Consider the following 26946-nt stretch of genomic DNA (forward strand, 5'->3'; position numbering starts at 1 on the left):
TCAGCGATGCGGAGCCACAACTTTGACAAGTGCAGCGGCTACTTTTCATCACCTCATTCAAATGGAATAAAGAGGACGATGGAGTTCTTCTGGGCGAATATCTTCTTCACTATAGCAGTCATTGGTAAGTACCGAACTTGTTTTTGGACCTTTTTTTATTTATTTTTCACAAGTATCTCACCCATAGAGCAAACAGATTGAATAATTCTCGCCACGAGTAGCGCATGATTCACATCGTTTTCAAAAGGTTCGACTCGGTAAGGTGTATTATTCGGGCGTCTACATTAAATGCGCTTTATCTGTTCGTCGCTATATAAATCTGGTTGTTTAATGTTTTCATACACATCTGAAAAGTAACAAGAGGCGTGTAAACTCACCACGCACTCCCTTCCGCTGATTGAATCTGCCTGGAAATGCTTTTGTTTTGAACAACATTTCACTTCATCCTGCACATTTCTCCCTCTTATTTCAAATGCATAATCCACATTCTACCCTTGTGGGTGATTTGAGAGCGGGTTGGTTTGTTTAGCCGTGCGTAAAAGTGAAGAAAAGTCAGATTATTTGCGCTGCTTTGATGTCTGCTCCATAACCTCTGGAAGCTTTCCAGCAGCAGCAGCACTCATACAGCCTGACACTTTTGATTATTCTCTTGTATGCACATTTCTAAACTGAATGGAAATATTATTATGTTGTGGAATGCAGAGCTCATAGAGAAGGCAAAGTGCTACTATGTGTTGCAGGTAAACAAGGCGTGCCAGGAGACTGTGCTAGTAAAGGTCTCCTAAATCCAGTACCCCCATGCTGCACATTCCTCTGACTGCTGATTGAGGGGCAGGCAGGCTGGGAGCTTAGCTCTGCCTGTATGGGCTTGTGGGTCTGATACACCAGGAAGACTCACTCGTAGATAGGCAAATTCCAAGTCATGAGGGCTTTTAGAAGGCTGTACTTAAAGGTGGATTGTGTCAGTGGAGAAATACCCTGTTTCTTTCCGGGACCATGAATACAATGCCCTTCATGTGTTGTGAAGCTTTTTTTCAGTGGGTGGCCCTGCTGCCATGAGTCAAGCTGGGGTGGTTTTTAAAATGTACATGATTCAGCCACACAAACCACTCAGGAGAGGAAGTAAGGATGACCTCAATCTGATCAACAGAAACATGATAACAATTAAGTTTTCAACTTATAAATGCACAAATACCACAATGCAACGTGATACTGTAAAAATAGAATGGGTAGTGTAGGTACCTGCTTTGGCAGGGTCTTTATAACCAGTAAAGAGATGCTGTGATGTAGAGGTGCTTCAAGGCGACCTTGAGTCTTGAAAGGCGCCTCCAAATACAAAGTATTATATAAACGGTCAGTGTTGCTGTCATGCAATCTAATTTTTCTCCCCCACCAGCTGACAGAATCTGGCACTCACAATCCTTCAACGTCGGCACTGCAGGTGCCAAGATTTTCAGCGGACCAGTGGCGGCAGAGTTTGGCTACACAGTCCAACAAGCGACAAACTATGAAGGCAAATGGTATGAATTCTGTCATCACTTTAGCATTCAATGAAAGGAAAGTCATTTTCTTAGCTAAAGTTACCCCCAGTGTGAACAACTTACCTGTAGACCTACTGCTAACTGTTGGTTGTAAAATGTTTTACTCTCGTAAGTATGTGCTCTATAAGAACTCTAGTACATATATGTTCCATGCTTCCATCACAAAATGTGTCCTGTCCAGGTGCTCCAGCTCTCCAATGGTGTCCAGTTAATCATTCATTTTGTTAATATTTACCTGCAACGTCTTAGACGTAGCAATAAAAGCAAGAAAGATAATGACATCCCCCGAGTGTATACAGACTGTATATATCACGTGGAGCAGTTTACTCTAGATTTAACAAAGTGCAGACACACAGTGTGCCACTTTTGCAGAAACAAGCACAAGCCATAATAGGCTGAATCCTAGGCTCAACAGAGTGCCTCAACCAGTGATCCTGGTCGATGTGGTTTCAAACTGTTGTGTGCATAACAAATATATCCTTGTGCCTAATCCCAAAAACGGTTGAGATCTCCAGTCTGTGCAATTAGTTGATGTTCACAAACTGTGATATTTCTCAATCTATGAACTGATAAGTGCATTTGTGTCGCGTCACACCGTGTAGAATCATCCTAGAAGTATCTATTCTGCAAATGAAGGCCTGTTGCTCTAAAGCACCTGGATTGCAGCAATGTCTGGTATTTGTTGGCATGTCAACAACTCTACACACTGTCACAGTTCTGTACCACCATTATAGCCAGTATACCAAAGTACGCCAAATACTGAATTAGAGATCAGTTTTTTAAAATAGAAATAATAATAATTATAATAATAAAAAATCCCTTCTTTTGAACTCAGTTCAGCTTTGTCATTTAGTTTTTTATTGAACATTTTGACTTTCTTTCCTCAATGTATTTCTAGGTTTGAGAGTGTTTAGCCATGCTAGTTCCATAGCTTTAGGGATTGCAATGTCAGTTTTTTTGTGGGCTGCTCAGTCCACCACTTTGGTCCAGATTTAAATACTCAAGCAACTACTAGCATTTTGTGCAGATATTTATCCCCCTGGCTTTTTCTCTTGCACCACTATGAGGTCGACATGTGTGGTTTATAGGCATTTACTGGACACCAATGTGCCTAAGGATTGCCTCACAGATCAACTATCATGGCTTTATAGACGCCAAGTCTAGTTTTCAACAAGATTTTCCCAAACAAAAATAACAATAAAAGTCCTCGAACCCCTGTCTTTTAGACTGTCACAAGCTATTAGATACAGTATATGTCATATTCATAATATTTTTTTCTTATCAGGCTAGCTCTTGTGACAAGTTGATGTTGATTTCAATTGTTGAATCTGATAAGGCCATGCTGGTTACATTCCTGAAAACTACAGTCATAACCAACACTAAATGCTCAGTGCTGTCCGAGCTGGTACAAGCCGCTTGTGTGAAACAAACAATCCTGCCAAGTTTTAATCATCCTCTCACATCTTGACCCACTCATTTGTAACATTAAGTTAAACAGTAACTTAACATGTCATTGATGTCTGGATGTTTGTACACTACACTCTGAGTCAGAATCTCTAAGGTTAAATCACTGTCTGGAGGAGTGTCCCGTTTGCATATGTGGGGGCAGTGTGTCTATGACTGTATTCCTCGTACTGTAAATATCCATGAGAAAGCAACATTGACACATCCTGTTTCCTGCCCTCTTACTTACTACAAGAACAATAGTGTTACCCACTTTGTGTGCCTTCTTGACACTGTGAGAAAATTAAGATGGGGTAGAAGTTTGCATCACTTTGAAAGCAGTATTGCGAAATATTTCTATTACTCTGTGGTTCTGTATTTTGATTTTGATGTTTGAATCTAACGTAAGATCCTCAACATTAGCAAGCAGCATCTGAATGTTGTGAGGAAGCATGTTTGGACTGGATATCTCCTGTCAACTTCTGGATTCAAAGGAAGTTAGAGGAATGACTTAACTGACCTGTTAGCACTTGCTTAGAACAAGCTTACTGCTAAATTGAGACACACTGATGTTTATGTATATTTTGTATGGGGTTCGTTACAATTGGCCCAGATTATAGTTTGGTTCTCATCATTTTAACAAATGCTTTAAGTAGTGAAATAATTCTAGATCTTGAAAAAAATAATTTAAAATAGTTCTACCATTTTTCGTGTCAAATACTATATGAAAGGAGTTTCATTCAATTACTGTGTGTTAAGCTGGTCATGCTCTGTAGACACAAATTCAGTGATAACTCTTATGTTTATGAAGAGATGAGTTTTGTTGTTTTCTGTAGGCTCCTGGTTGGTGCTCCGTGGAGTGGTTTAAATAATAATAGGATGGGGGATGTTTACAAGTGTCCAGTCTCGGGATCCAATAACAGATGTGACAAGCTCAATCTTCAAGGTAAGGTTTGGTGTTCTTTTTCTGTTTAACCTTTGATCTTTTCTAACAAACATTAGCCATGTACTTAAAGGCCCTGGCAACCCAGAGACCTAAATATATGACATTAATATTGTGTTTCTCTACAAGCTGTTTACAGTTATCCAATTAAAAATGTATTTTCATAAATATTATAAAATTTCGTCTAAAAAACTGCTTTTTTGCTGTCTAGAACATTTTGCAGGGCGGTGTGGGCGTGGTCAATAACGTTCTGTAAGGGAACGTTCTCTCACTCACGGTGCTGAGCAGGTTTAGCCCAGTTCAGACCAAAGATTCACCACACAACGAAACGCAAACTTGAAAATGTTGCAAATGCTCAATGAGCCTGACTGGCAGTTCACACTGCTGCACGGGCTGCGACGGTAGCTAGTTTCCCTAGCAACGGTGAATGCTTTGGCACAGCTGAGAGCGCAGCTCAGAATCACTTGCATCCTGCTAGAAAGTAACCTATATAGGCTAGCTTTGCAATTAGGCTAGTTGTATGCTATTTTTTCCCCACCACAACCGCAACCTATTTAATTGAAACAGGTGTCTGTGTCACAATGAAAATATATAAAAATATCTCTGTCTCATATTTAGGCTGTTAGACTATCTCTTATTAGTTTATTTCCCATTTAACTTGCAAAAAATCCCCTATCTTATTTTAGGCATATGCATTTTTAAAATCAGATTTTTCTGTGGATAGGAGTGGGAATAGAGAGAGAGAGAAAACGGAGTCTGATTATGTTTCTCATCACGTGAGCTGATGCGATATACGGTTCAACAGTGTGGAGACCCGCTGTTGAAGTACGCTACAGGCATAGCCGCGGAAACATATTCTCAGAAGGGAGTGCTGACAAAAAAGAAGCTCTGCCTGCACTTAAATAATAACTCGCAACATTGATTAAAAAAAAATGCATCACCAATGCAATATTGTTACATGCAGCGGTGACACATGCCGTATTGGGCCGATTATAAGAAGGGGTTTCCCCCTGGGAATAGGTCGTAAAAAGTCGGGTCGTTTTATATTCGGGGTCTAATATTCAGCGTCCAGTTATGGACTGACCGTTACAGCGATCATTCAGCTTCAGGGCTTGTGTCCAACTTGTTTTTTATTTTTTCGGGTGGAGCACTGGCTGCGCACTCAGATGCGGCCGGACAGAGGTGTGTGCGCTTGGATAGAGAACGAAGTGACGAGAGGAAAAAGAGGCACGTGAAATGGCCCCACATCCCCAGCACTGAATTCAAAGCCTCGACTCATTATGTTGTGAGTCGACGTGTCAGAGGCATGTATCGGCGCAGTCAGTTAGGAGACATGTCTCTGTGTATCAGGGCTCGGGACATGCAATCGGCTCGTGAAAGCATGTCCCCTCTACAACGTTAACGTGCAGGAATCCCCGGTGATCATTTAGTCTTAAACCACATAGTTTTTCTGCACGGCGGCTCGGCGAGGGCTCACTGTGAACGTCACCATCACAGTGTTTCACGGGGTGCGCGCTGCTTCGCTCAGACGGGGCTTTGAGTGTAGGCTCAGGCGCAAAGAGACAGTCTGTATCACTTGCGCGGCACCAGAGAGATGGCATAGAATTGTTTTAATAGTCTTTAAGAATCGCGTGACGTGTGAAAACAAAACTCCAAGCCAAAATTCGAATTTGAAATTTTCTAACGAGAAGTCCAATGTATGTTGGAGTGGAGATGCGTGTGAAAACGGCTTGTCATGCGACATTCGAATCAGGATTTTTCAAATGCTCGACCAACTGACATGGAAGTATATGTTTGCGGGGGTTGGCAGCTATTCCTAAAACCTTTCATATACATATTAACATTCATTTTACTCCCCAAATAACATAGTTACAAGGATTTAGTGGATTTGGGTTGCCAGGGCCTTTAAAATTAATTTCATTAATATGAACTGAAGAGTTGTGTCATCTTAATCCGCCTGTATTCCTCCAGACATTTGGCTGGGTTTGAAATGTAGCGCAAAATGTATTCACACTTAAAGCTAATTGTTATTTTTATTTTTTTGGGGCGACTGTGGCTCAGGTGGTTAAGCGGGTTGGCCAACGATCCAAGGGTTGGCGGTTCAATCCCTGCCCGGCCGCCTGTGTCATGGTTGTTGTGTCCTTGGGCAAGACACTTCACCCACCTTGCCTTGTGTGAATTTGTATGATTGCTGTATGTTTGAGGTGGTGGTCGGAGGGGCCGTAGGCGCTGAATGGCAGCCACGCTTCCGTCAGTCTGCCCCAGGGCAGCTGTGGCTACTCTCGTAGTTTACCACCACCGATATGACTGTGTGTGAACGAATTGAACCTGGAACCCTGTGAGCGCTTTGAGTCCTAAGGGAAAAAAGCGCTATATAAATCCAATCAATTATTATTATTATTATTTTACTCCCTTCTTCTCTATCCACAGATTCTGTTAATATTCCAGATGTAAAAAACCTTGACAGCAACATGTGCCTGGGTTTGACTCTTACCCGGATGACTGCAGACAATGGTTTGATGGTGAGTGTGTCTGTGTGCGTGTGTTTTGACACAAAAGATGGACAGTGGTAAGGGTGTGTGTGTCCCCCCCCCCCCCCCCCCCCGGGCCCAGGCCCCGCAGCAGGCCCGGGTTCGAATCCCGCCCGGGTCAGTTCTCCGCATGTCTTCCCCTCTCTGGCCAATTTCACCTCTGTCTCTACACATGTATTATGCTTGATTTGAGGGACTATTCATATATATATATATATTAGGGCTGTCAAGCGATTAAAAAAATTAATCTAATTAATTACAGGCTCTGTGATTAATTGATCTAAATTAATCGCACACTTATATGACACTTTTATGCCTGTTTATAAACAACTGTAGGCCTATAGGCTACCGTTCGTCTCTCTCTCTCTCTCTCTCCGTCTCTCGTAACTTCTGTCTCCTCCCCTCAGCCAGGCTTCTACATTAAATATATTAAGGAACTACTAGCGCCGAAAGAAAAAAAACACAAAAAAACAAGCAGTCTAAAGGACGCACACACACACACACACACACAAAGGAGGAAAAAAGACAGGCATATGCTAGGAAGAGTGAGAGGGGGCGGGTGCAGGGCCGCTGCTAGGCTTTTGGGTGCCCTAAGGTGGGCTGGTCAGGGTGCCCCCCCCAAACACACACACACACACAAAACCTTCAGAGTTTGCAATCAAACCGTTGCTATTTATTATAAGTTGACATTAAATATATTATGAACATGCCGCGGGTGTTCCGTTGAGACGATCGCAACTAGCAAACAAAAGTGAGACACGAGGAAGATTGAGAGATAGGCCTACTGTTTTGAACCTACATGGTTAATTAGGCACCCACTAAATCAATAATGCACAGACACTGCGAGAATAACATAAAACGTATTCCTACCTTCATGCTTATTTGCCCTCGGCCCCTTTCCCCTGCTTCTTTCTTTACTCTTTAATCTCGTGCAGGCCGTGTCCGCAAGATACAGGTGCAGCTCCGCTATCATCTCACCTCTTTTGCACCGGGTCAAAGGGTAATATAGAAGTGCGATTAATCTGCGTTAATTTTTTTAATCGCGTTAATTTTTCTGTGATTAATTAATCGAAATGAACGCGTTAATTTGACAGCCCTAATATACACTCAACAAAAATATAAACGCAACACTTTTGTTTTTGCTCCCATTTTTCATGAGATGGACTTAAAGATCTAAAATTCATTCCAGATACACAATATTACCATTTCTCTCAAACATTGTTCACAAATCTGTCTAAATGTGTGATAGTGAGCACTTCTGCTTTGCTGAGATAATCCATCCCACCTCACAGGTGTGCCACATCAAGATGCTGATCTGACATCATGATTAGTGCACAGGTGTGCCTTAGACTGTCCACAATAAAAGGCCACCCTGAAATGTGCAGTTTTGTCTCACAGCAAAATGCCACAGATGCCACAAGCATTGAGGGAGCGTGCAATTGGCATGCTGACAGCAGGAATGTCAACCAGATCTGTTGCTCGTGCATTGAATTTTCATTTCTCCACCATAAGCCGTCTCCAAAGGCGTTTCAGAGAATATGGCAGTACATCCAACCGGCCTCACAACCGCAGACCACGTGTAACCACACCAGCCCAGGACCTCCACATCCAGCAGGTTCACCTCCAAGATCGTCTGAGACCAACCACTGAGACAGCTGCTGAAACAATTGGTTTGCATAACCAAACAATTTCTGCACAAACTGTCAGAAACCGTCTCAGGGAAGCTCAACTGCATGCTCGTCGTCCTCATCGGGGTCTTGACCTGACTCCAGCTCGTCGCCGTAACAGACTTGAGTGGGCAAATGCTCACATTCGATGGCGTCTGGCACGTTGGAGAGGTGTTCTCTTCACGGATGAATCTCGGTTTACATTGTTCAGGGCAGATGGCAGACAGCGTGTGTGGCGTCGTGTGGGTGAGCGCTTTGCTGATGTCAATGTTGTGGATCGAGTGGCCCATGGTGGTGGTGGGGTTATGGTATGGGCAGGCATCTGTTATGGACGAAGAACACAGGTGCATTTTATTGATGGCATTTTGAATGCACAGAGATACCGTGATGAGATCCTGAGGCCCATTGTTGTGCCATACATCCATGAACATCACCTCACGTTTCAGCAAGATAATGCACGGCCCCATGTTGCAAGGATCTGTACACAATTCTTGGAAGCTGAAAATGTCCCAGTTCTTGCATGGCCAGCATACTCACCGGACATGTCACCCATTGAGCATGTTTGGGATGTGCTTGACCGGCATATATGACAGCGTGCACCACTTCCCACTAATATCCAGCAACTTCGCACAGCCATTGAAGAGGAGTGGACCAACATTCCACAGGCCACAATTGACAATCTGATAAACTCTATGCGAAGAAGATGTGTTGCACTGCATGAGGCAAATGGTGGTCACACCAGATACTGACTGGTTCTGAGTCCCCGGACCCCCAATAAAGCAAAAAAATGCACATTTCAGAGTGGCCTTTTATTGTGGACAGTCTAAGGCACACCTGTGCACTAATCATGATGTCAGATCAGCATCTTGATGTGGCACACCTGTGAGGTGGGATGGATTATCTCAGCAAAGCAGAAGTGCTCACTATCACACATTTAGACAGATTTGTGAACAATGTTTGAGAGAAATGGTAATATTGTGTATCTGGAATGAATTTTAGATCTTTAAGTCCATCTCATGAAAAATGGGAGCAAAAACAAAAGTGTTGCGTTTATATTTTTGTTGAGTGTATATATATTTTTTTTATATATAAAAAACAACACAACCTTCAATTGCTGTCAGAAATATAAGATGAGCCTCTTGACTTAGCAGCGTGACATGAACCAGTCAAGTCATTACAAATGTACATTACATGTTATTTTTAGGTGGAAGGAAGTGTGTCCGTGTCTGTGGTTAATTGATTGCTGCAGCAGGAAGAACTGCCTGGCCTTTTTGTTAGTACATAAGGCAAAACAAAAAAGAAACACTGCATGAAAAAAAATCCTGATGCACAGCGCTGAAGAAACACCATCCCTGGGAGCTCGGAGGTGGCGTCAAGGAATTATTTTGCAGATACACAAAGCTAGAGTGCCTAATTTTTTCATATATTTGAATGTCGGTTACATTAAAGCCAATGCCGACTAGTTGACACAAAGTTGACTAAGCCTATCAGCTCCACAAAACTCTCTGTATTTCTCAGTATGACACCGTTTACAAACTGGTGTCAACCCCTGACACTGGTGCAAGAGCTCAGAAAAATCCCAAGAAATGTTTCAGTTGTTGATTCTACTGCTAAGAAAAAACCTGGACAAACAGCAGAAGGTGTACAATCCATGTGCGATCATCGAAGGCTTACTTCAAGAAGATGCGCCGACAGTGTTGTTGTAATTACTCAGAATTTCTCATTGGGGCAACAGAAGTTATGCACTATAGATTTAAGTCCATTAACAACAAACTAATCGACTATTGAACTCAGACCTAAGAGCTTACTGGTAGCTTTTAAAGGAGTTCACAACCTAACCATTGAGCCCATTCTCTTCTTCTGTGTTCCCCTGATACAGATGTGCGGTCCTCTTTGGGGACAGAATTGCGGCAATCAGGACTTCTACCCAGGCATATGTGCAAAAATGACCCCCCTTTTTAAGCCTCAAGCTGCCTTCTCTCCTGCCCTCCAGAGTAAGACCTGTCATCTTTTTATGTGATCAATGGATGTTTTGAGATGTGTTTACCTTTCAATACAGGTTTTACTATAATCCAACACAGTGACACTTAGTCGGTCATCATGTTATGTCATTCCATGTAAAGGTCTGTTTAGCCAATTATAGACTATCAACACAAGACATTGCCAAGTGTGATTTATTATCTCCAATGTCTAGGTGCAATTTACAAAGTTTAGGATTTCTCTGCTTTTCTACTCTCAACTCTTGAATGTCGGAGCTTTTTGAACGCACCAACAAGAAGGTGTCTATTGTGTTCAGAACCACATAAGGAGTCATTTCAACAAACCAAAAAGTTCTAACTTACAGATAACTACAATACAAGAACCTCACTCAGACTGGTGTCATCATTTAACTGTATGCCTCATGATATTTCCAGCATGCGGAGGGCCTATGGACATTGTGATTGTTTTGGACGGCTCCAACAGCATTTATCCTTGGGAGCCAATCACCCATTTCCTTGGGAAATTTTTACCGTCGCTCGACATCGGGCCCAAAAACGCACAGGTGACATTATGTTTCATTAGCCATTACAGGGCTTGTAGGAGATGACACAGGTTCTTGAGTTCATTAAAAAATTGTCTTGTGGTCGTTACTGACAGCTTTCTGTGTTGTTTTTGTTCACCTTTTTTTTTTTATTATTATGCAAGGTCAGCGTCATTCAGTATGGTAATGACCCCAGGTTTGAATTCAAACTGAACCAGTATAAAACCAAAGCTGAGGTGATGCAAGCAGCATCCAGAATCGTACAAAAGTACGGTACTTCAACCAATACCTTCCATGCGATCCAATATGCCAGGTTAGTGCTGTACTATATCTGCCTTTTATGCATATGTTTGAGTTTATTTATTAACTTTTTGTTTTTTTGTTATTCTTATAAAACACATTTATTTGTTGCTCTGTCTCTCTGTGTATTTATCTGTTTATGTATATTACCTGATACAAATTGAATAATTATTTAAATCTTTTTAACATCTGACAATTTTCTTGTCAGATCTTGTGATAAAACAGTACTTTTTTTACTCAAACAGTAACTTTAAAGAGTCCACTGTGTCTGCTCTCTTCAGGCAGTTTGGTTTCGACCAAGCTAACGGCGCTCGCCGAGGTGCTGCCAAGGTGATGGTGGTCGTCACTGATGGCGAGTCTCATGACAGTTCTTTCAGAGATGCGTTCATCGGAGATTGTGAGAAACAAGGCATCATCCGCTTTGGTATCGCTGTAAGTGATGGTCTGCTGCTTGCTCTATTCGTGTCATCGTGGCGTTTTACAAAATGTTTTGCTTACCAATAGAACCTACATCATTGGTTTTCTTTGAAGGGTTCTGCATTTCAAAGCGGCATGTTATTTATCGTCACTGGTGCTTTAACAACATACCATAATCTTTTATACAAGACTTCCTTGGGGAACTGCTCCAGTGTCTTTGCATGCAAAAGAAGATGGAACCAGATGTATAGCTGAAGTAAATGATTTGGACATTTTTCTTCTATATCTTTTTATTGCTTATAGTTTTTTTTTGTCATATTGTATTGATCTATAGTTGTAAATGTGAATGCACTGTCTGCTGATTGCATAGCATTCAATTCGATGTTTCGAGGTGTTATGAGCTTTGCCTCTTTTTTTCCTATTTGCTATCCTAAAACGTATGGCCTTTCCTCTTTATCCCTAGGTCCTGGGTTATTACAACAGAGAAAATAAAGACACAACGAACCTGATAAAAGAAATCAAATCCATCGCCAGTTCTCCCTCAGAGAAGTACTTCTTTAATGTGTCGGAAGAGGCGGCCCTCTCCACCATTGCTGGAACACTGGGGAACCGCATTTTCAACATAGAAGGTGCATATTATTGATTTGTACGTGATGCCACATGTTCATTTGTAAACTCTTTCCAAATAACCTTATCAAGTCTCTACCTGTTACTGTTTCCGGTTATATTGTAGTTTCACGCACATCATTTTAATTGCAGCCATTCTATATCGCTGTCTACATTTTTCAATGGTTTTAGCTCTTTATCAGCCTGTTGTGTAGTTGATGTATTTGCATTGCACATTGTGTTTGTGTTGTTGTTTTTGCTCTGCATTTGTTCGACCCCACGTCATTGTAAATGAGGGTCACCCCTCAATGATCTCATAAGTATAAATAAAGGTTAAATGAAACAAATGAAAATGAAATGTCAGTCACAACATGCCTGAAGATCCCGAGAGAGATCAAGGGAAAATGTGTTTCCTTGAACACATCTTGCACTTTGACTGATTCTCTATCTACACCTCTGTTTTTTCATGCTCTGTTCCAACAAGGTACTGGAAAAGGCGACAACTTTAAGATGGAGATGTCCCAAGTGGGATTCAGCGCTCACTATTCCAGCCAACAGGTACAGAATGCTGCCTTGTACACCTCTAAAACATTCATATCAATTGTTAATAAGTGGTTATCAAAATAATAGGGCTTTTTATTGTCAGACTTGCTAAAACATTTAAGGGGTTTATTTGCATAGGGACATAGTGTGTAGCATGAACCAATGCAACACACGACATCATTTATAGCCTAAGATCATTTGCAATTGCTTGTCCCTTGCTGAGACTTTGACAAAACACTAGAGATGGGTTGTGCAATACTGTACCCTTGTTGTAAAGTCCTGGTTGAAGACTTTTCAGAAGACTTTGTATTTCTTTGAGAAATAATTTTACAAATACACACAGTTATCACAGCAGCATATTGCAATTGATGTTGAGCCAGCACATATTTTTGCCAGACTACTCTTCATTTTTATATCTGTTGTTACTCTGTCCCACATCACATCACACTGTGTTATGTGGAGCACAGCGGTAAAACCACTGACACATTAGTGTTTGATCTCTACAAAACACTAATGTGTTTTGTAGAGATCAAACTTTCTGCAATCCTAGCTATGAAAAGATGTGATAATAACCAACCACTGTTGAGCATTATTTGTGACGATGGTTTGAAGTGACAAAAGAGCTGGTCACAGAACCCCTTCGCAGCAGCCCTCCTGCTGTACCAACGCAGCAGTCTCACAGAAAGGAAAGAGGAAACTGCAAACTTCTCACAAGTCTGACCGCATTTCAACCCTGTTTTTTAACCACATTTAGTGTTCTCTTCTCACACCGAATGCCCTTTGTGATTCCCATAACTGTTGAGAACCTTTTGAAACTGAAAATATGTGGGTTGTTTCAAGCTGCTCGGCCTGTAACCTACATGCTGTGATGTACAGTAGTATTTCTATGGCGTCTGTTGACTGGTGTTTGACCTGGGTGCTTTCAGGATGTGATGATGCTGGGAGCAGTGGGGGCCTACGGTTGGAGCGGGACAGTCGTCCATCAAAAAGGCTCCAGAGTAGACATTCTGCCTTCCTCAGCCTTTGAGGAAACGCTTCAAGACAGAAACCACAGCTCATTGCTAGGTCAGCTGCCGCATTTGTTTCCCTTACTTTACTATACGTTTTGATGGTAATAACGTTTAAAATAGTATGCACTTCAGCTAAGGACTGCAGCTGCCTTGCTTTGGCTGCCATAGTGGAGGTCCTCTTAACAAAACTCTACGGGTGTGGTTAATGTCTTTGTTGTTTCTGAGTTGGAGCTGTTATGTGTAATGATCATGTTCAAGGCCAGCTAACCACCGAACCCATCAACTGACCACCTCATTCATTGTAGTAACAATTCTGAGAAGTTTGGAGAAATGTTTGCATTATTTATACTGAGTCTTGTATAGAAACATTCATCTTACCATGCATTAGATGCTACTGGGTTAAAGGCATTTTGTGCTTCATGTGCACTCATAAAACCATATTTAGACATGAATCGGCGGCCTCATCTGATTGTGCACATTTGCTGTAAGTTTAAATTGACCAAATGCATACGTGTGAATGTCGATAGTTAGCCTGCTATTGGTGTGTGAATGGTAACGTGGGAATGGGAACAGGTCTCCCTTGAAAAAGAGTCTTCGGACTCAATGGGATATACCTGTATGAATAAAGGTTAAAAAAATAAAAATAAAAATACACATCCACACCATACCCCTTTTTCTGTCATGATATATTTCATTATTTACACACAAGTGGATATCCGTGATTGCCTCTTGTTAGGATAAATATGGTGCATCTTCAAACCTTAAAGTTAACTTAAAATATGTGTTGGGACAGTATGGGTTGTTTGCATTTGTGCAGCAATTTCCTTATGAAAGGATGACACTGTGTTACAGAGAGTGGTTTAAGTACAGTGGTGAAAAAAGTATTCAGTATATTTACTTATCATGTTAAAGGAACAATATTAGGAGTGAATTTAGTATGATACCATTCAAAAGTCCTGCATTCTTAATATAACGTTAGTAGACTTATATACATATGTTAAAAAGTACTGGTTATGCTTATTGGAGCGTGTCATTGTTTTTTTTTAAATATTATTATTATTATTATTATTTACAACTGATGCAGTGCTTTAATGTTTGTATCTTGTAGAGCAGAGCCAATTCTAACTTCTTCTCATTGTTTGGTTGAGTAGTCGATAATAAAGCATCATACTGTATTATGCATGTACCACCTTAAAGACCCTGCAGTCCGACAGTCACTCATGCTGCATAATTAGATTTCTCACCCTCATGCATTTGTTGATTCAAATGCATAAGATGAAATTCTTGTATGCCTCACTGGAGGTCTAATCAGCCAGGTGATTTGATCATACAAATACATTTTAAGAATAGTACATGTAAATGAAGAATACATTGGAAATACTAAAGATAAGTACATACAATTCAACATTGCACTTTAAATGTGCTTGGTTACATAACCCCGATGTCTAAGTAAGAAGATGTCCCATATACAGATGTCAGTGAATAAATGAGTTATTTGTGGTTATTTGCAGGTTACTCCGTCACCACACTGAGGGACGGGTCTACAGAATACTTTGTGGCCGGTGCGCCTCGATCCAACCACTCTGGACAAGTGATTGTCTACACCATTAACGCCGAGAAGAAATTTACTATCATAGATTCAGAAAGAGGCAAACAGGTACTAACATTAGAGGGTGTGGTATTCACGTTCCTGCCCAGGTACCGAATGCACAGACACATGTAGCATGTTAGCATCCCTTACAATCAGTTAACAGCTGGCAATTGTTGTTCCCAGATTGGATCATACTTTGGAAGCGTCCTGTGCTCCCTGGACGTAGACAGAGACGGGGGGACAGACCTCCTGCTGGTTGGTGCGCCCATGTTCATGAGCGATATGAAGAAAGAACAAGGAAGGGTTTACCTCTTCACCGTCACCAGGGTAATGAATGGCACTTTTGTTTGTTGAAACATGTTGTGGTCTTAAGTTTAAAGGACTTGTAAGCTATTGACATCTATCTCCAACAGCCACATAACTTTTAGCGTCTCATCATTTGAAGGGTATACTGAACGAGCAGGGATACCTCAGTGGTCCAGAGGAGAATGCACGTTTTGGGATGGCCATCTCTGTTATTCCTGACCTGGACCAGGACGGTTATAATGATGTTGTGGTTGGAGCGCCGCTAGAAGACAAAGGAAAAGGTGCCATCTACATCTACAACGGGGAGAAGAAGACGTTAAACAAAGAGTTCTCACAGGTACGGAGGAAACGCTTTTAGGGTTGATAGCTGACTGACAAATATTGCTTTTAGTTTTGGTTGGTTGGCCTGTGCATTTGGAGCTATATTCATTTTGTGACTGTTATGTATTGTATCATCGTTGTTCATTGATCTTTTTCAGAAAATCTCTGGCTCCAAACTGGATCCTCAGTTGCAGTATTTTGGAAGGTCCCTAGATAGTTACACAGATCTGAATGATGACACACTCCCCGACATCTCCGTTGGTGCATACGGCAAAGTTGTTCAGCTCTGGTAAGCTAAGACCATCACAATTTGTGAGAATCAAGTTCATCAAGTTCAGTTAAAGAGGCTGGTAATAATAATAAAAAACTGCACTTGGTTTTCTTAGGTCCAGAGGTGTTGCGTCCGTCACAACTCAAGCTTCTTTCAAACCGGATAAAATCAACATTGTCAACAAACCCTGTGACATTAAAGGACGCAAGCTCCAATGTTTCCAAACCAGCCTTTGTTTCACTGCTGCCTTCAGGCCAAAGAACCCCGTTGGACCCATCGGTAAATAAGATTACCTGAGAATATGTAGATTCCTGTTAATTAAAGAAAAAGTTCAACATTTTGTGAAATATGCTTATTCACTCTATTGCCAAGAATTTGACGAGAAGATGGACTATTTTCACCTCTTAGATATATCCTACACGTTGACTCTGGACGCTGACTTACAGGCTTCACGAGTGACGTCGAGAGGACTGTTCACGAAGAACGATGAACGCTTGCTCACAGGAAAGGCAAAAATCTCATCTACGTCCCTGTGTCAAGACTTCCAGGTTTATGTTCAGGTAATGTATGGAAATAGTCTGTTCAAGAAATATGACTTCACATTATTGTTATTTTTCAAAATAGTCACAAAGTATTTTGAAAATGATCTCCTGATTTGATTGTGATGTGCTTTCTTCAACAGGATACACCAGACTTTGTCAATTCCCTCAGTCTGAAAGTAGAAATCCAGCAGCAGAATCCAGATGTTAACCCTGTCCTGGACAAGTCTTCTTTGAGTGCATGGGAGTTCTTTGTAAGTGTGCGGCACATTATATTTCTCAATGTCTGTTCCCTTTTTTTGGGAGCTTTTCATCTTCACGGATCAACAGGAAATTAGGTGAAGATTTCAGATGTGCTTGTTTTTTTGTGTAGGTGTTTGTACAGTCATTTAAAATTACATGGTGTGCGAGTCACACAAGTTCACAGACTTACACAATATGTGATTTCACAACAATCCTGAGTTCATCCAACGGGGAAGTAATGTTTTTTCCAAATCTATAGAGAATATAGGAGAGCTTAGACTTTTTTTTAAATACAGACCTTGCCGTATTTAAGCAGCACCATGTGTCGAATGTTCTGCTCTGTTGTTGTTACAGATTCCATTCACAAAAGATTGTGGCTCTGATGACGTGTGTTTGAGTGATCTGGTGCTGAGTGTAAAGACAGACACAAAGGCGTCCAGGTGAGAATCACAGACCTGATGTAACATGTCAAAATTGCTGTCCTTGCGTTACATAACACACATAGTCTATACATGATACGATATGCTCTGTTTCATGATTTCAGTTGATGTGTGAAGATAGCCCAAGGATAGAGAATGTAGTTCTGACTAATTTATTGTTGAAGTTTAAAAAAAAATACTGTGTTTTACAGAACAAGCTTGGGCTGGTCTGACTCTGATTCTTAACTGTGAGTCATTTTTGAAAAGGGGGAAAATGCATTGTCTTAAAGACACTTAAAGATACTTTTCTCAACCAGCTTCTTATTATAATCGACTACAATCTTACAGAAGACATTCATATTTAATCATTTAATAATAATAAATGATCTGCTTTTATCACATATTGTTGCTGTCATGCTACAACATGGTGCATATTCAGAGTTCACATTTGTAAACAGTACTATGAAAACGCCCCTCTAGAAAAAACCCTGGAGGCTGTGCTGAACAGACATACTGGCCTGCACCTACATGTATTTTTCCAACAGGGCTAAAATCATGAAGTGTAAAAATGTCAAAGCCAGAACTTAGTAGTGAACCCATTTATAGAAAAGAAGGAATTGTGTAAAGGTTGGACCAACTTTAGCAAAATGCTATGCCCCAGTAACTTCTAACAAACATTGCACCATTTTCCTTTTTCTCTGTTTTACAAGTCCATTTTAATTGTTAATAGCTGCACAAATGAGAGTTTTTCACTTTATAGTGCAAACTGCATAGCCCTATTAAAGGGTTGGGTTGGACTTATTATGTATTAGAGTTTGGAAAACAATGTGCAAAGTTTGGGCGAAACGGATTTAAGACTGTACAGAGTCAATACAAATTGTTTTAAAATAATTGTCCCACATTCAAACTTATTTGATCACATGCAGCTGCTATACTTTAAATTTTTGCAGACTTGGCTGTATGCGTTGCTTTCTTATTTTGAGGAAGCCCATGCGATTTATTCCTAAATAAAGACCTTATTGTGCATTTTAAGGTGGATTTAAAAACAAAAGTGTTCATTTATGTATCTTCAGTGTTAGGTGCTGTACGTCTCCTCCTGTATTTATAGATGTGAAGGTAGAGAGAGAAAGACCAACGAACAATCCCGTCTTTTAGTGAAATATCTAGTCAATTAGAGAACACTCACGCTGTGATTATGTCCCTTTAACACATGTGGATGCAGAGTAGAGTAATCTGAGCTCTTGTGTCTCAGCTCAGCTCCCTTCCATGTCGGGCCTAATAACCGAGGGCTGTCATTTCAAGTTGTTGTGAAGAACAAAAAGGAAAACGCATACAACTCCCAGGTCTTGGCCACGTTCTCCAGCAACCTCTTCTACTCCTCTGTCTTTCCTCCTGTGAGTAAAAAAGGCTAGAAGATAGCTGTTTATCTTGGTATGAGGATAATGTGAAAAAATAATATGTTCTTCCTAATATGGACTGTGTAAGCAGATGTCAGTGTAATAAAGCGACATAGTCCTATTCTGAACTATTCATTTACATTTACAGACGGAGGGAGTCAAATGCACCTCAACACCACAAACAGAAATTGTCATCTGCCAAGTGGGATACCCAGCGTTAAAAAAAGACCAAGAGGTAAGTGTAAAGAAAACAAAATCCATTTCAAAAGTCTTTGTTTGACAAGTTAAAGTAAGTAATGCAAAAATGCTGTGTTGTTTCATTACAGATTCAATTTCAAATCAATTTTGATTACAATCTTAATCAGCTGCAAAACCTAGCCGAGGTGAAATTTGAGGCCAAGAGGTGCGTGAATTAGTTCATCAGAAATTGAATTACAAATTGTGAATCTTTTTTTACATGTTATGATGTTCTGTACCGTTTTTCTTTACAGCGACGGTAAAGAGGAGAGACCCGCAGACAACAAAGTGGACTTTTCTATTCCTGTTCTATATGATGCAGGGGTCATTTTATCAAGGTGATACTTTGGCCTTATTTTGTTTATAATTTTAATCGTACAGTGTTGACATTTTACAGATTGAAATGTGATGATGGTAAATACAATTACATTTTTTCGTCATAGTGAGTCGAATATCAATTTCTACGTGGCAGAAGCCACCCTGCCAGTGATAACGACGGTGAAAAGTCTAGATGACATCGGCCCACTGTTTAACTTTACAGTGAAGGTGCAATAAATGAATCTGTCTTTGAAAGCATCAGCATCTTAATTCTCATCATATTTATTTAAAATAATATTCATTAAAAAAAAAATGTATTCAAAGGTTTCCACAGGTAGCGTCCCTATCAGCCTCTTGTATCTGACCATTGCTCTGCCAATGACCAGCAATGGAGGAAACCAGCTCATCTATATTACCAGTGTGGACACAAAAGAAGTGAGTACTCAGTAACCAGCTACTTTTAAAACGTTTGTTGTCCAAGAGGACACCCATTCTGCAATTTAGAGTTTGTGCAATTGAAACATTACAGACTTTCAAACAACTCTATAAATACAGGGGGTTTCTAAAAGTCCAAGAACACATTGAAAAAAACTGATTTAATTTTAATTTTAATTTTACCTTTATTTAACCAAAAGTCTAGTAGTTAAGTTCTAGTATTTTTAGGTTAACCTGGAAATAATCAGAAAGTGTGAGGATGAGATAAAAGGTATACATTTGTACAGTATGTATATGCAGAGTTAAATACAAGCACTCACTTTGGTTGGTTACAAAACTGCTCCAAAGACTGTAAATATTTGTATTTCTTAAATTATAAATAACCTGAAGCGTCCCCGCCTGTAGGGAGGAGCAGTTGCCTGTGATTCCAGCAGCCTGGTTGATCCCCTGAAGATCGGCGTGGAAAGCCACAAAGTGTCCTTCTCTGAGGAAAACCTCAGAGGCACTAAAGAACTGGTCAGCCACTTTCTTTCTTTGAAAGTTTTTCTCTTTATAATGCTAACTTTCTTACGTGTTTCTCATGTAGTGTTTTCCTTTTTGGAGTCGTAAGTAAGGCACAGATCTAAAAGCGCACATCATTTAATAACACAATGATTTATTTATTTTTTGCGCAAAAGTGATCATATTCTCATGTATTTGTGATTTGACGCATGATACTTCAATGAAATGTAAAGCACCAAAGTGCATACACAGATGTTATTTAGAATTGGATGTTTCATGTGTCATATAGTTAACTAATATCCAAAACACAATATATATTATGATAAGTAATTTGTTGGTGTTGTTTGCGGATTTCTTTGTGTTAATGTTGTTTCCTTTTTTAACTGGCAGAACTGCAAAACTGCAAAATGCAAGATTATAAAATGCATCGTCAAAGACACTGAACTGAAGCAGGACTACATTGTAGAAGTAAAAACAAGGATCTGGAGTGGCACTTTTATTTCGGTAAAAATATTCAATTGTACAATACTGCTTGATTTTGTCTGTTTTACCATCAGTTTTCTTTATGTTACTGATAAGAGAATCCCTGCCAATGCTTTCAGAGCTCTCATTTGTATACCTCTGTCATAAAAGGCCACCTATCAGGACGTGAAGCTGACTGCCAATGTTGACGTTGAGACACCCAACCCAGATCTGCTTGTTATCGGCGTGAAACACCTACCGGTAAGATCCCATTTCAGTGTTTTGTTTTGGTGCTTCACGTAAAGAAATTGGATGAAGAGATACATTTTATTTGAAACTTGGAACCATTGGAAATTCCAGTTTATTTTAAACACTTATTGTGATTCATGAGTACATTGTATTTTTTCAGCATATTCGGTGTGTAAAGGGTATATTCTAAACTACCAAAAATTATTTGAATCGCTCTTGCAACGGAGGTCTGACATTTCTCATGTTTTTTCTTTTTCAAATCAAATTCAGAGGACATAGTTTGGGGTGTTTGTTTTTTGTTAATCATGCCATATCTAAGTGAGACGGACTATGTAATGAAATCTCTTGCCTTCCTGCTGCCCAGGTGGTGGTGACCATCAGTAAACCTGGAGAGAAAGGTGAGGTTCCAGTGGGAGTGATAGTCGGCAGCGTCATTGGCGGACTTCTGCTGTTGGCTCTGGCTATTGGCCTGCTGTGGAAGGTAAATGTCCGTCTGATTATAACATTAAGAGAAATATCAGTGTATAAGGTATTTATCTTTGGCATTCCCAATTGGTATCTGTCTGAAAACATGAGCATTTCACCTCTGCAAAGGGTAGGAAGGAGAATACATTTGATCAGTATTTTCATAGAAAGGCGTAGCTTTATGTTTCTAGGTCCAAATGACAATGTATCAGCAATTTGCTGTGCCGCTGAATGCAGTTTATTGACAGTACTTATGGATAGAATAAACACAGGCAATATAAATGTATTAAATTATTGCATCATTGATATATTTTTACAAAAAAAGACATGGTTGCAAACATTTTATTGATTCAGTTTTTCCGTTCAGTTTTTCTTCGTAAATGTATTATAACTGATACTAGAAATGTGTCTGAACTCAATGTGTTTGCTTCTGTAGTTTGGGTTTTTCAAAAGAAAGTACCAGCAGCTTCTGAAGGAGGCTGACGAGGACGGGCAGAGCCACGCGCCCGACAATGAAGTGCTGTGAACTAAAGAGGAAAACCTGCAGCCGTAGTTCTTCTCTGGATTGTTGTCCAGTGTGGATATTGGTACTTGTCACTGGTTCTTGGAAAGTGCAAATGGACTAACAGCTCAATCACTGGAAGATGGGATTTGTTTTTGTTTTGTTTTTGTTGTGGATTACTCAGATTTGAACTTCTGTCCATTTTACAGAAGAATGTTGTTATACGTCTTTATTTTTGAGTTTTGTGGACTGTACTATGACCGTTTGGTTTTATGCACTTTGTATAAATGTTTTAGTGACAGACAATACAATGTTTATTTAAGGCGTTAGATGCCAGCAGATTCAACTGCTGCCATCCTGGCTCTCAGGACTTCACCTGCAGTAAAATTATTGATAACGGGACACAATACTTATCCCACAAAGAGTGAAATCTGTCACTTCTATTGTTTCATTGTGTTTGTACTGTACATACTGTAAGATAAAAATATGACCTTTTTTATTGGGTTTTACATGTGAACATATTAGGGCCAGCATTGTCCCATGGAGAAGCTACTTATGTTGTTGTTATTGTTCTTGATGATTTGTTTTGACTATTTGTATTGAATATACTGAGTCTTTTTGTTTACCACTATTGGCACAACAGGTATGAATATTTAACTAGCATATTGTTTAAGTCTGAAACTGACCATTGTTTTGATAATTGAAAAAAGTTATCGATTCATGGTTTTGACTTTTAATTTCAGAGAATTGTTTTCAAAAATTCCTATCACAGCAAATGTTCAACAGTTTTTTGTCTGAACCATTAAATTGATCATCAAAACAGTTTCAGATTAAGTTGACCACTTATTTCACATTTGATATGGTTTATCTGTAGGGTAAAAGGACACAATGAGCTGCACTTCTCGTGTGCAAATACCATTGACTCCAGAACTAAAGTGTCATAATCAGAAAGGCATCTTAGATGGTGCATGGTGGCAACCAAAAGCAACAATCAGGTCCCTTTATTACCCCCCTATCTGTCCCTATGTCTGAGGAGTTGGATCAACGTTACCCCTGCAGAATATAAATGTATTGGCACAGGTTAACCACAAGATGGCAGCAGGGTAAAGGACGACACATTGGTACTGTTTATTATCTTCTTGTGGCAGTGTTGATGACTTGAACTTTTCATACCACTATCAGTTAATACATGATCATTACCCATTTTAATATTGTTAATATTGTTGTTATTGTTCCTTTGTCCTCTGTTGTCTTGTGTCTCACTCGTCTCCTTTCTCACTGGTGCACCTTTACAAAAGCAAAGCCATCGTACTTGGACCACTTCTTAACAGTAAAATGGAAGTTTTCCCTCAAACTTACTTAGTTTCCTGTCACATTTCCGACCTTCCTGTCCTCCCACAGTTAGGTAACTTTGTCCCTGGTCTGTTAAGGAATGTATTTCTAACAGTTATCTTTTTGAACGAGCCAACTCCAGCACCCGGCTTTAGTCTTAAGCGTTCATTTCTTTGGATCTGGTGAGGTGGAATATACTATTTGTCTGTAATAAGTAGCATATTTTTTGGGAGTGGATTTGTTGGAAGGGATATATAGGATTTTATAAATTATTGAACTGCTCCGTTTCACTATTACTCATGCACTGCTGTAGCATTGTGAAATAGTCTTTGGAGTCCATGAGCACAGGGAGCAATGGGGAAATAGTGGATAGAATAAGATACAGTGGAAGTGTTTGAACTCCTTTTTAAAAGAAATTCAGCCCTCTTGGGTCTCCTGCAGGTGATTGGCGGTTGCAGCCAAACAACTGACAAATTGCAAATCACAAATTGCTGCAATGATGTTGCAAATCAAAAATGATGTCATAGCAAATTATTTGATAACTGTTGGCCTTTTTTTTAATTTATGTTTTGCTTTTTTGCACTTTGTGAGAGCTCTAGCGTAATCCAAACATCGACTGTAATCTTTTGAGTTTACTATTGAGACTCATTTCAAGAGGATTGTCTTCCACTTGACAAATGACTGCTGGCATATAGTAAAAAAAAAACTTGAACATTTAGTCTCATGTTTGCAGAGTAGAGTGGAACAGCCACAGTCACACATGTATTACAGCCTACACTGTTGGCTTTTTGAATGCAAAATCTATCAAATTATAACAAAATGTTGTCCCCCATGGCGCTGAAAGAGAGTGTGCAACCAATCAGTCTTGTAATCTATGACAGAGATTTTCCTCATAGCTGGAAAAAAAAGTTCCAATCGAAACAAATCCAATCAGTCACTGCAAAAACATGGGTTCTGTTTGAACTGAATTCCACCCAGAGCCCATCAGACTGGGAACATGTTTGTCCATCTGTTGAGGCCATTAATGGCACCAGGACCATAACCATCACTTTAAAGTTGATACAGCAGGGCAGAAATGCACTGGCTTGTCAGGAAGTGTTTTGGTAGCTTTGACACTTCAGAGACACACCAATGTTTTACAAATCACACACACCAGACGCTGAATGAGTTTCCAAACATAACTCAACATCATGTGAACATTTTCACATTTGTTGAAAGAAGATATCTACACAAATACCGACTTGATTATTGTGATCTTTCGTAAAGCTGACAGCAAGTGACATAAAACATTCCCATTTCAAGGTTTCAATACAACTTTCATTGGCTCGTTTAAAATTGAAATGGTCAAAATGGCCATTTTTCACTATTTTGCCAGATAGTCAACTATTGTGTCAGGCTTTCGGTTCACTTCTAAGTGTTGAATGGGAAACACGGAAAATATTTCTCGTATCCAAATTGATATACTTGCTTGATTGAATTAAGAATGGCAAAACAAAAGAATAGATCTCCTCAAGTGTGGCATGTCAGTATGAGACTGGTGGAAACGTGCCACTCAGACAGATCATTTTACTGACTATAGACACCCTGTCTTGGCTTTTGTTACATGGAAACACGAGGTAAAATGTTCAAGTCTAAATCCCATAATGTGACATTTGATTGCAGGATGCTACATTGTCTAACAAACTCATACAAATCACCACAAGCTAGACATAACTTTCCCAAGCCCTTTCCCTCTCCACAGATACTTTGAAAGTTCAGTATAGGCTGACCATGGTTGTCACTGAGAAAACATGTATTGCAAGGACAGCAAAATGTGAGTATTTGCCACAAGAGAATCGAAAAATAGCTGATAAGTACTGCAGAACATGGTCACACGGGCACAATACGTGTACACAGTCTCAGATTTGCTTCAACCATTTGCACTAGTGTAAAAATTATTGTTTTTTTTTTGTTTTTCTCATCTTTGATTTTGTCAAGCTTTAAACCAAATCCTTCTTCTGATTATAATTTAAATCAGGAAAGATGTGATCCAGCAGCAGGTCCCTTAAACTGAGGATTAACACATTCTCTTTTTCCTCTCCTGCAGCATGTACTCCATCACTGGATCACAGAACATAAAAATGCAAAAATATCTTCTTTTTTTCCACGGCACAAAATCAATTTATTCAAGTCAAACACTCTCCTTTTGCTGTTAGATGAGTGAACGTGGATGGTCCCCATGAAAATATGTAACAGTTGGGATTATTAGGCTGTATTATGGTCTTTTTCCAAGTGAATTCTGTTTAGTTCTCTTAGAAATACTCATTTTGATCAGGAAAACCCTTCGCTTCCTGAGTATCTGTTTCAGATTCTATTTATTGGTTTGTGTTCCAGATCGTTTGTAATTAAATCAATATTAAAGCCAGTCATTTCCGAGTGCAATGCACAAATAAGAATAGGATGGAGGTAAGATGGTTGAAACACAAACCTTCAAAGATTAGAGAAAGATAAGGATAGTGATATTTTATGATCATATTGTTTTGTTGTAGGATAGAAATTGATACATTTCTATTCAAAACTATGCTAATTGTTTCAGTGCATTAGTCACACTTGGCTGTGGACACATGGGGATATGTAGAGTTGATTGCGTGCATTCTCATATCGCGCAGATAAACGATACCTTAGTGGAATTAAAAAAGAGATTATAGTGTCTTCTTCCTGGCCGTCGGATAATTAACTCCCTGGTGTCTGATTCGCACAGCAGACACACTTTGCTCTTTGCTCAGGAGAGCTGTAACCAGAGTTTCGCTGAAGAGGTCGCGCAAGGACTTCTGAGGGAGTTCAGCCTGTGCGTCAGTGAGTGGAGAACTGTGTGTGTGTGTGTGTGTGTGTGTGTGTGTGTGTGTGTGTGTGTGTGTGTGTGTGTGTGTGTGTGTGCACTTGCGCGTGCGCGTACTTGCGTTCGTTTCATTCAATGAAATGCAACACCCCGCTCCTCTGTCTGAAGCCTCTTCGGAAACAGGTTTGATTATATTTAAAAGCTTGACCCGGGAGAGAAACCCAAACAACTGTCTATTCTAATATTAGCTGTGCGGCTGCGGACTACTATGAATTCTATTATTGTCTGGGCTCGGATGTATTCCAAAAGGCAACTCTTATCAAAAGATTTACACTTTTGTCTGCAGTTGGTGGAAAAAATATCAGTTGCAACCAAGTAGTTCCCTTAATTTGAAGGACTGATGGTATGTCCGTATAGGTATGTTGGCTATAGGGCCTGTTTGATTACACAGTAATAAAGGCTTGATCTATGAGTAAAAATGACCTCATGACCAATGAGTTATTTGATCAGTATTAGTATTATTATATTTTTATCATCATAGTTAGTATTATTATTAGGTTTAAATGGTTGTTATTAAAGCCGTGCGTAAAAACGGGATCTCCGCCTCACACTGATATATTGTGATACAAAACTAAAACAATTCAAATTAAACAAAAGTATTCTCAATTAAAAAACTGTATTCCTATAAACTGACACATTCTGTCTGATCTGATCTGCTGTGCTTGCTTTTGTCTGACATGTGAAGCCTCATAATTCGGGGGTGTGGTGTTTAATCACAAATGCAGATAGCCTACAATTTCATATTCTTAGATTATTGTGGAAAGAGAAAGTTGCTTGTAACGGTGTCACCTGATTGGGATTGGAAAAAAAAACTTTGTTAAGAAAAAAGAGAAAAAAATCTCCCCACCCCCACAGAAAAGGAGACCGCCCACCAGAGACAGTCAACCCGAGACCCCTTATAGATTTAAAAAGAGAGGCTGCATTCTCAGACTGACACTTATTCAACACTGCCACCGTA

At 39.8% G+C, this 26946-nt stretch overlaps 1 protein-coding gene across 1 annotated transcript; it reads left to right on the forward strand.

Annotated features, from left to right (window-relative positions):
• itga2.2 (integrin, alpha 2 (CD49B, alpha 2 subunit of VLA-2 receptor), tandem duplicate 2) lies at positions 1–22916 on the forward strand. Its single transcript, XM_080037464.1, has 30 exons — positions 1–124; positions 1397–1520; positions 3821–3930; positions 6358–6449; positions 10005–10119; positions 10540–10667; positions 10811–10959; positions 11228–11378; positions 11827–11992; positions 12454–12527; positions 13439–13577; positions 15034–15179; positions 15297–15440; positions 15559–15756; positions 15899–16029; positions 16127–16290; positions 16420–16571; positions 16694–16804; positions 17148–17233; positions 18465–18606; positions 18758–18844; positions 18936–19012; positions 19101–19184; positions 19290–19392; positions 19489–19599; positions 20005–20115; positions 20491–20604; positions 20734–20823; positions 21176–21292; positions 21713–22916. Exons 1-30 carry the CDS (start codon positions 7–9, stop codon positions 21800–21802), a joined length of 3624 nt encoding a protein of 1207 aa, XP_079893590.1. The 5' UTR covers positions 1–6; the 3' UTR covers positions 21803–22916.
• Positions 22917–26946: the final 4030 nt, after the last annotated feature.

Source organism: Ammodytes marinus (assembly GCF_949987685.1).
Source record: "Ammodytes marinus genome assembly, chromosome: 2".
Taxonomy (NCBI): domain Eukaryota; kingdom Metazoa; phylum Chordata; class Actinopteri; order Uranoscopiformes; family Ammodytidae; genus Ammodytes; species Ammodytes marinus.

Bases quoted from the DNA above. Each gene is read 5' to 3' on its own strand.
- itga2.2 (XM_080037464.1), top strand. From the start codon at position 7: ATGCGGAGCCACAACTTTGACAAGTGCAGCGGCTACTTTTCATCACCT. The intron at 15,757-15,898 runs GTACGGAGGAAA...GATCTTTTTCAG, and splicing joins TAAACAAAGAGTTCTCACAG to AAAATCTCTGGCTCCAAACT. The intron at 19,393-19,488 runs GTGCAATAAATG...ATGTATTCAAAG, and splicing joins TGTTTAACTTTACAGTGAAG to GTTTCCACAGGTAGCGTCCC.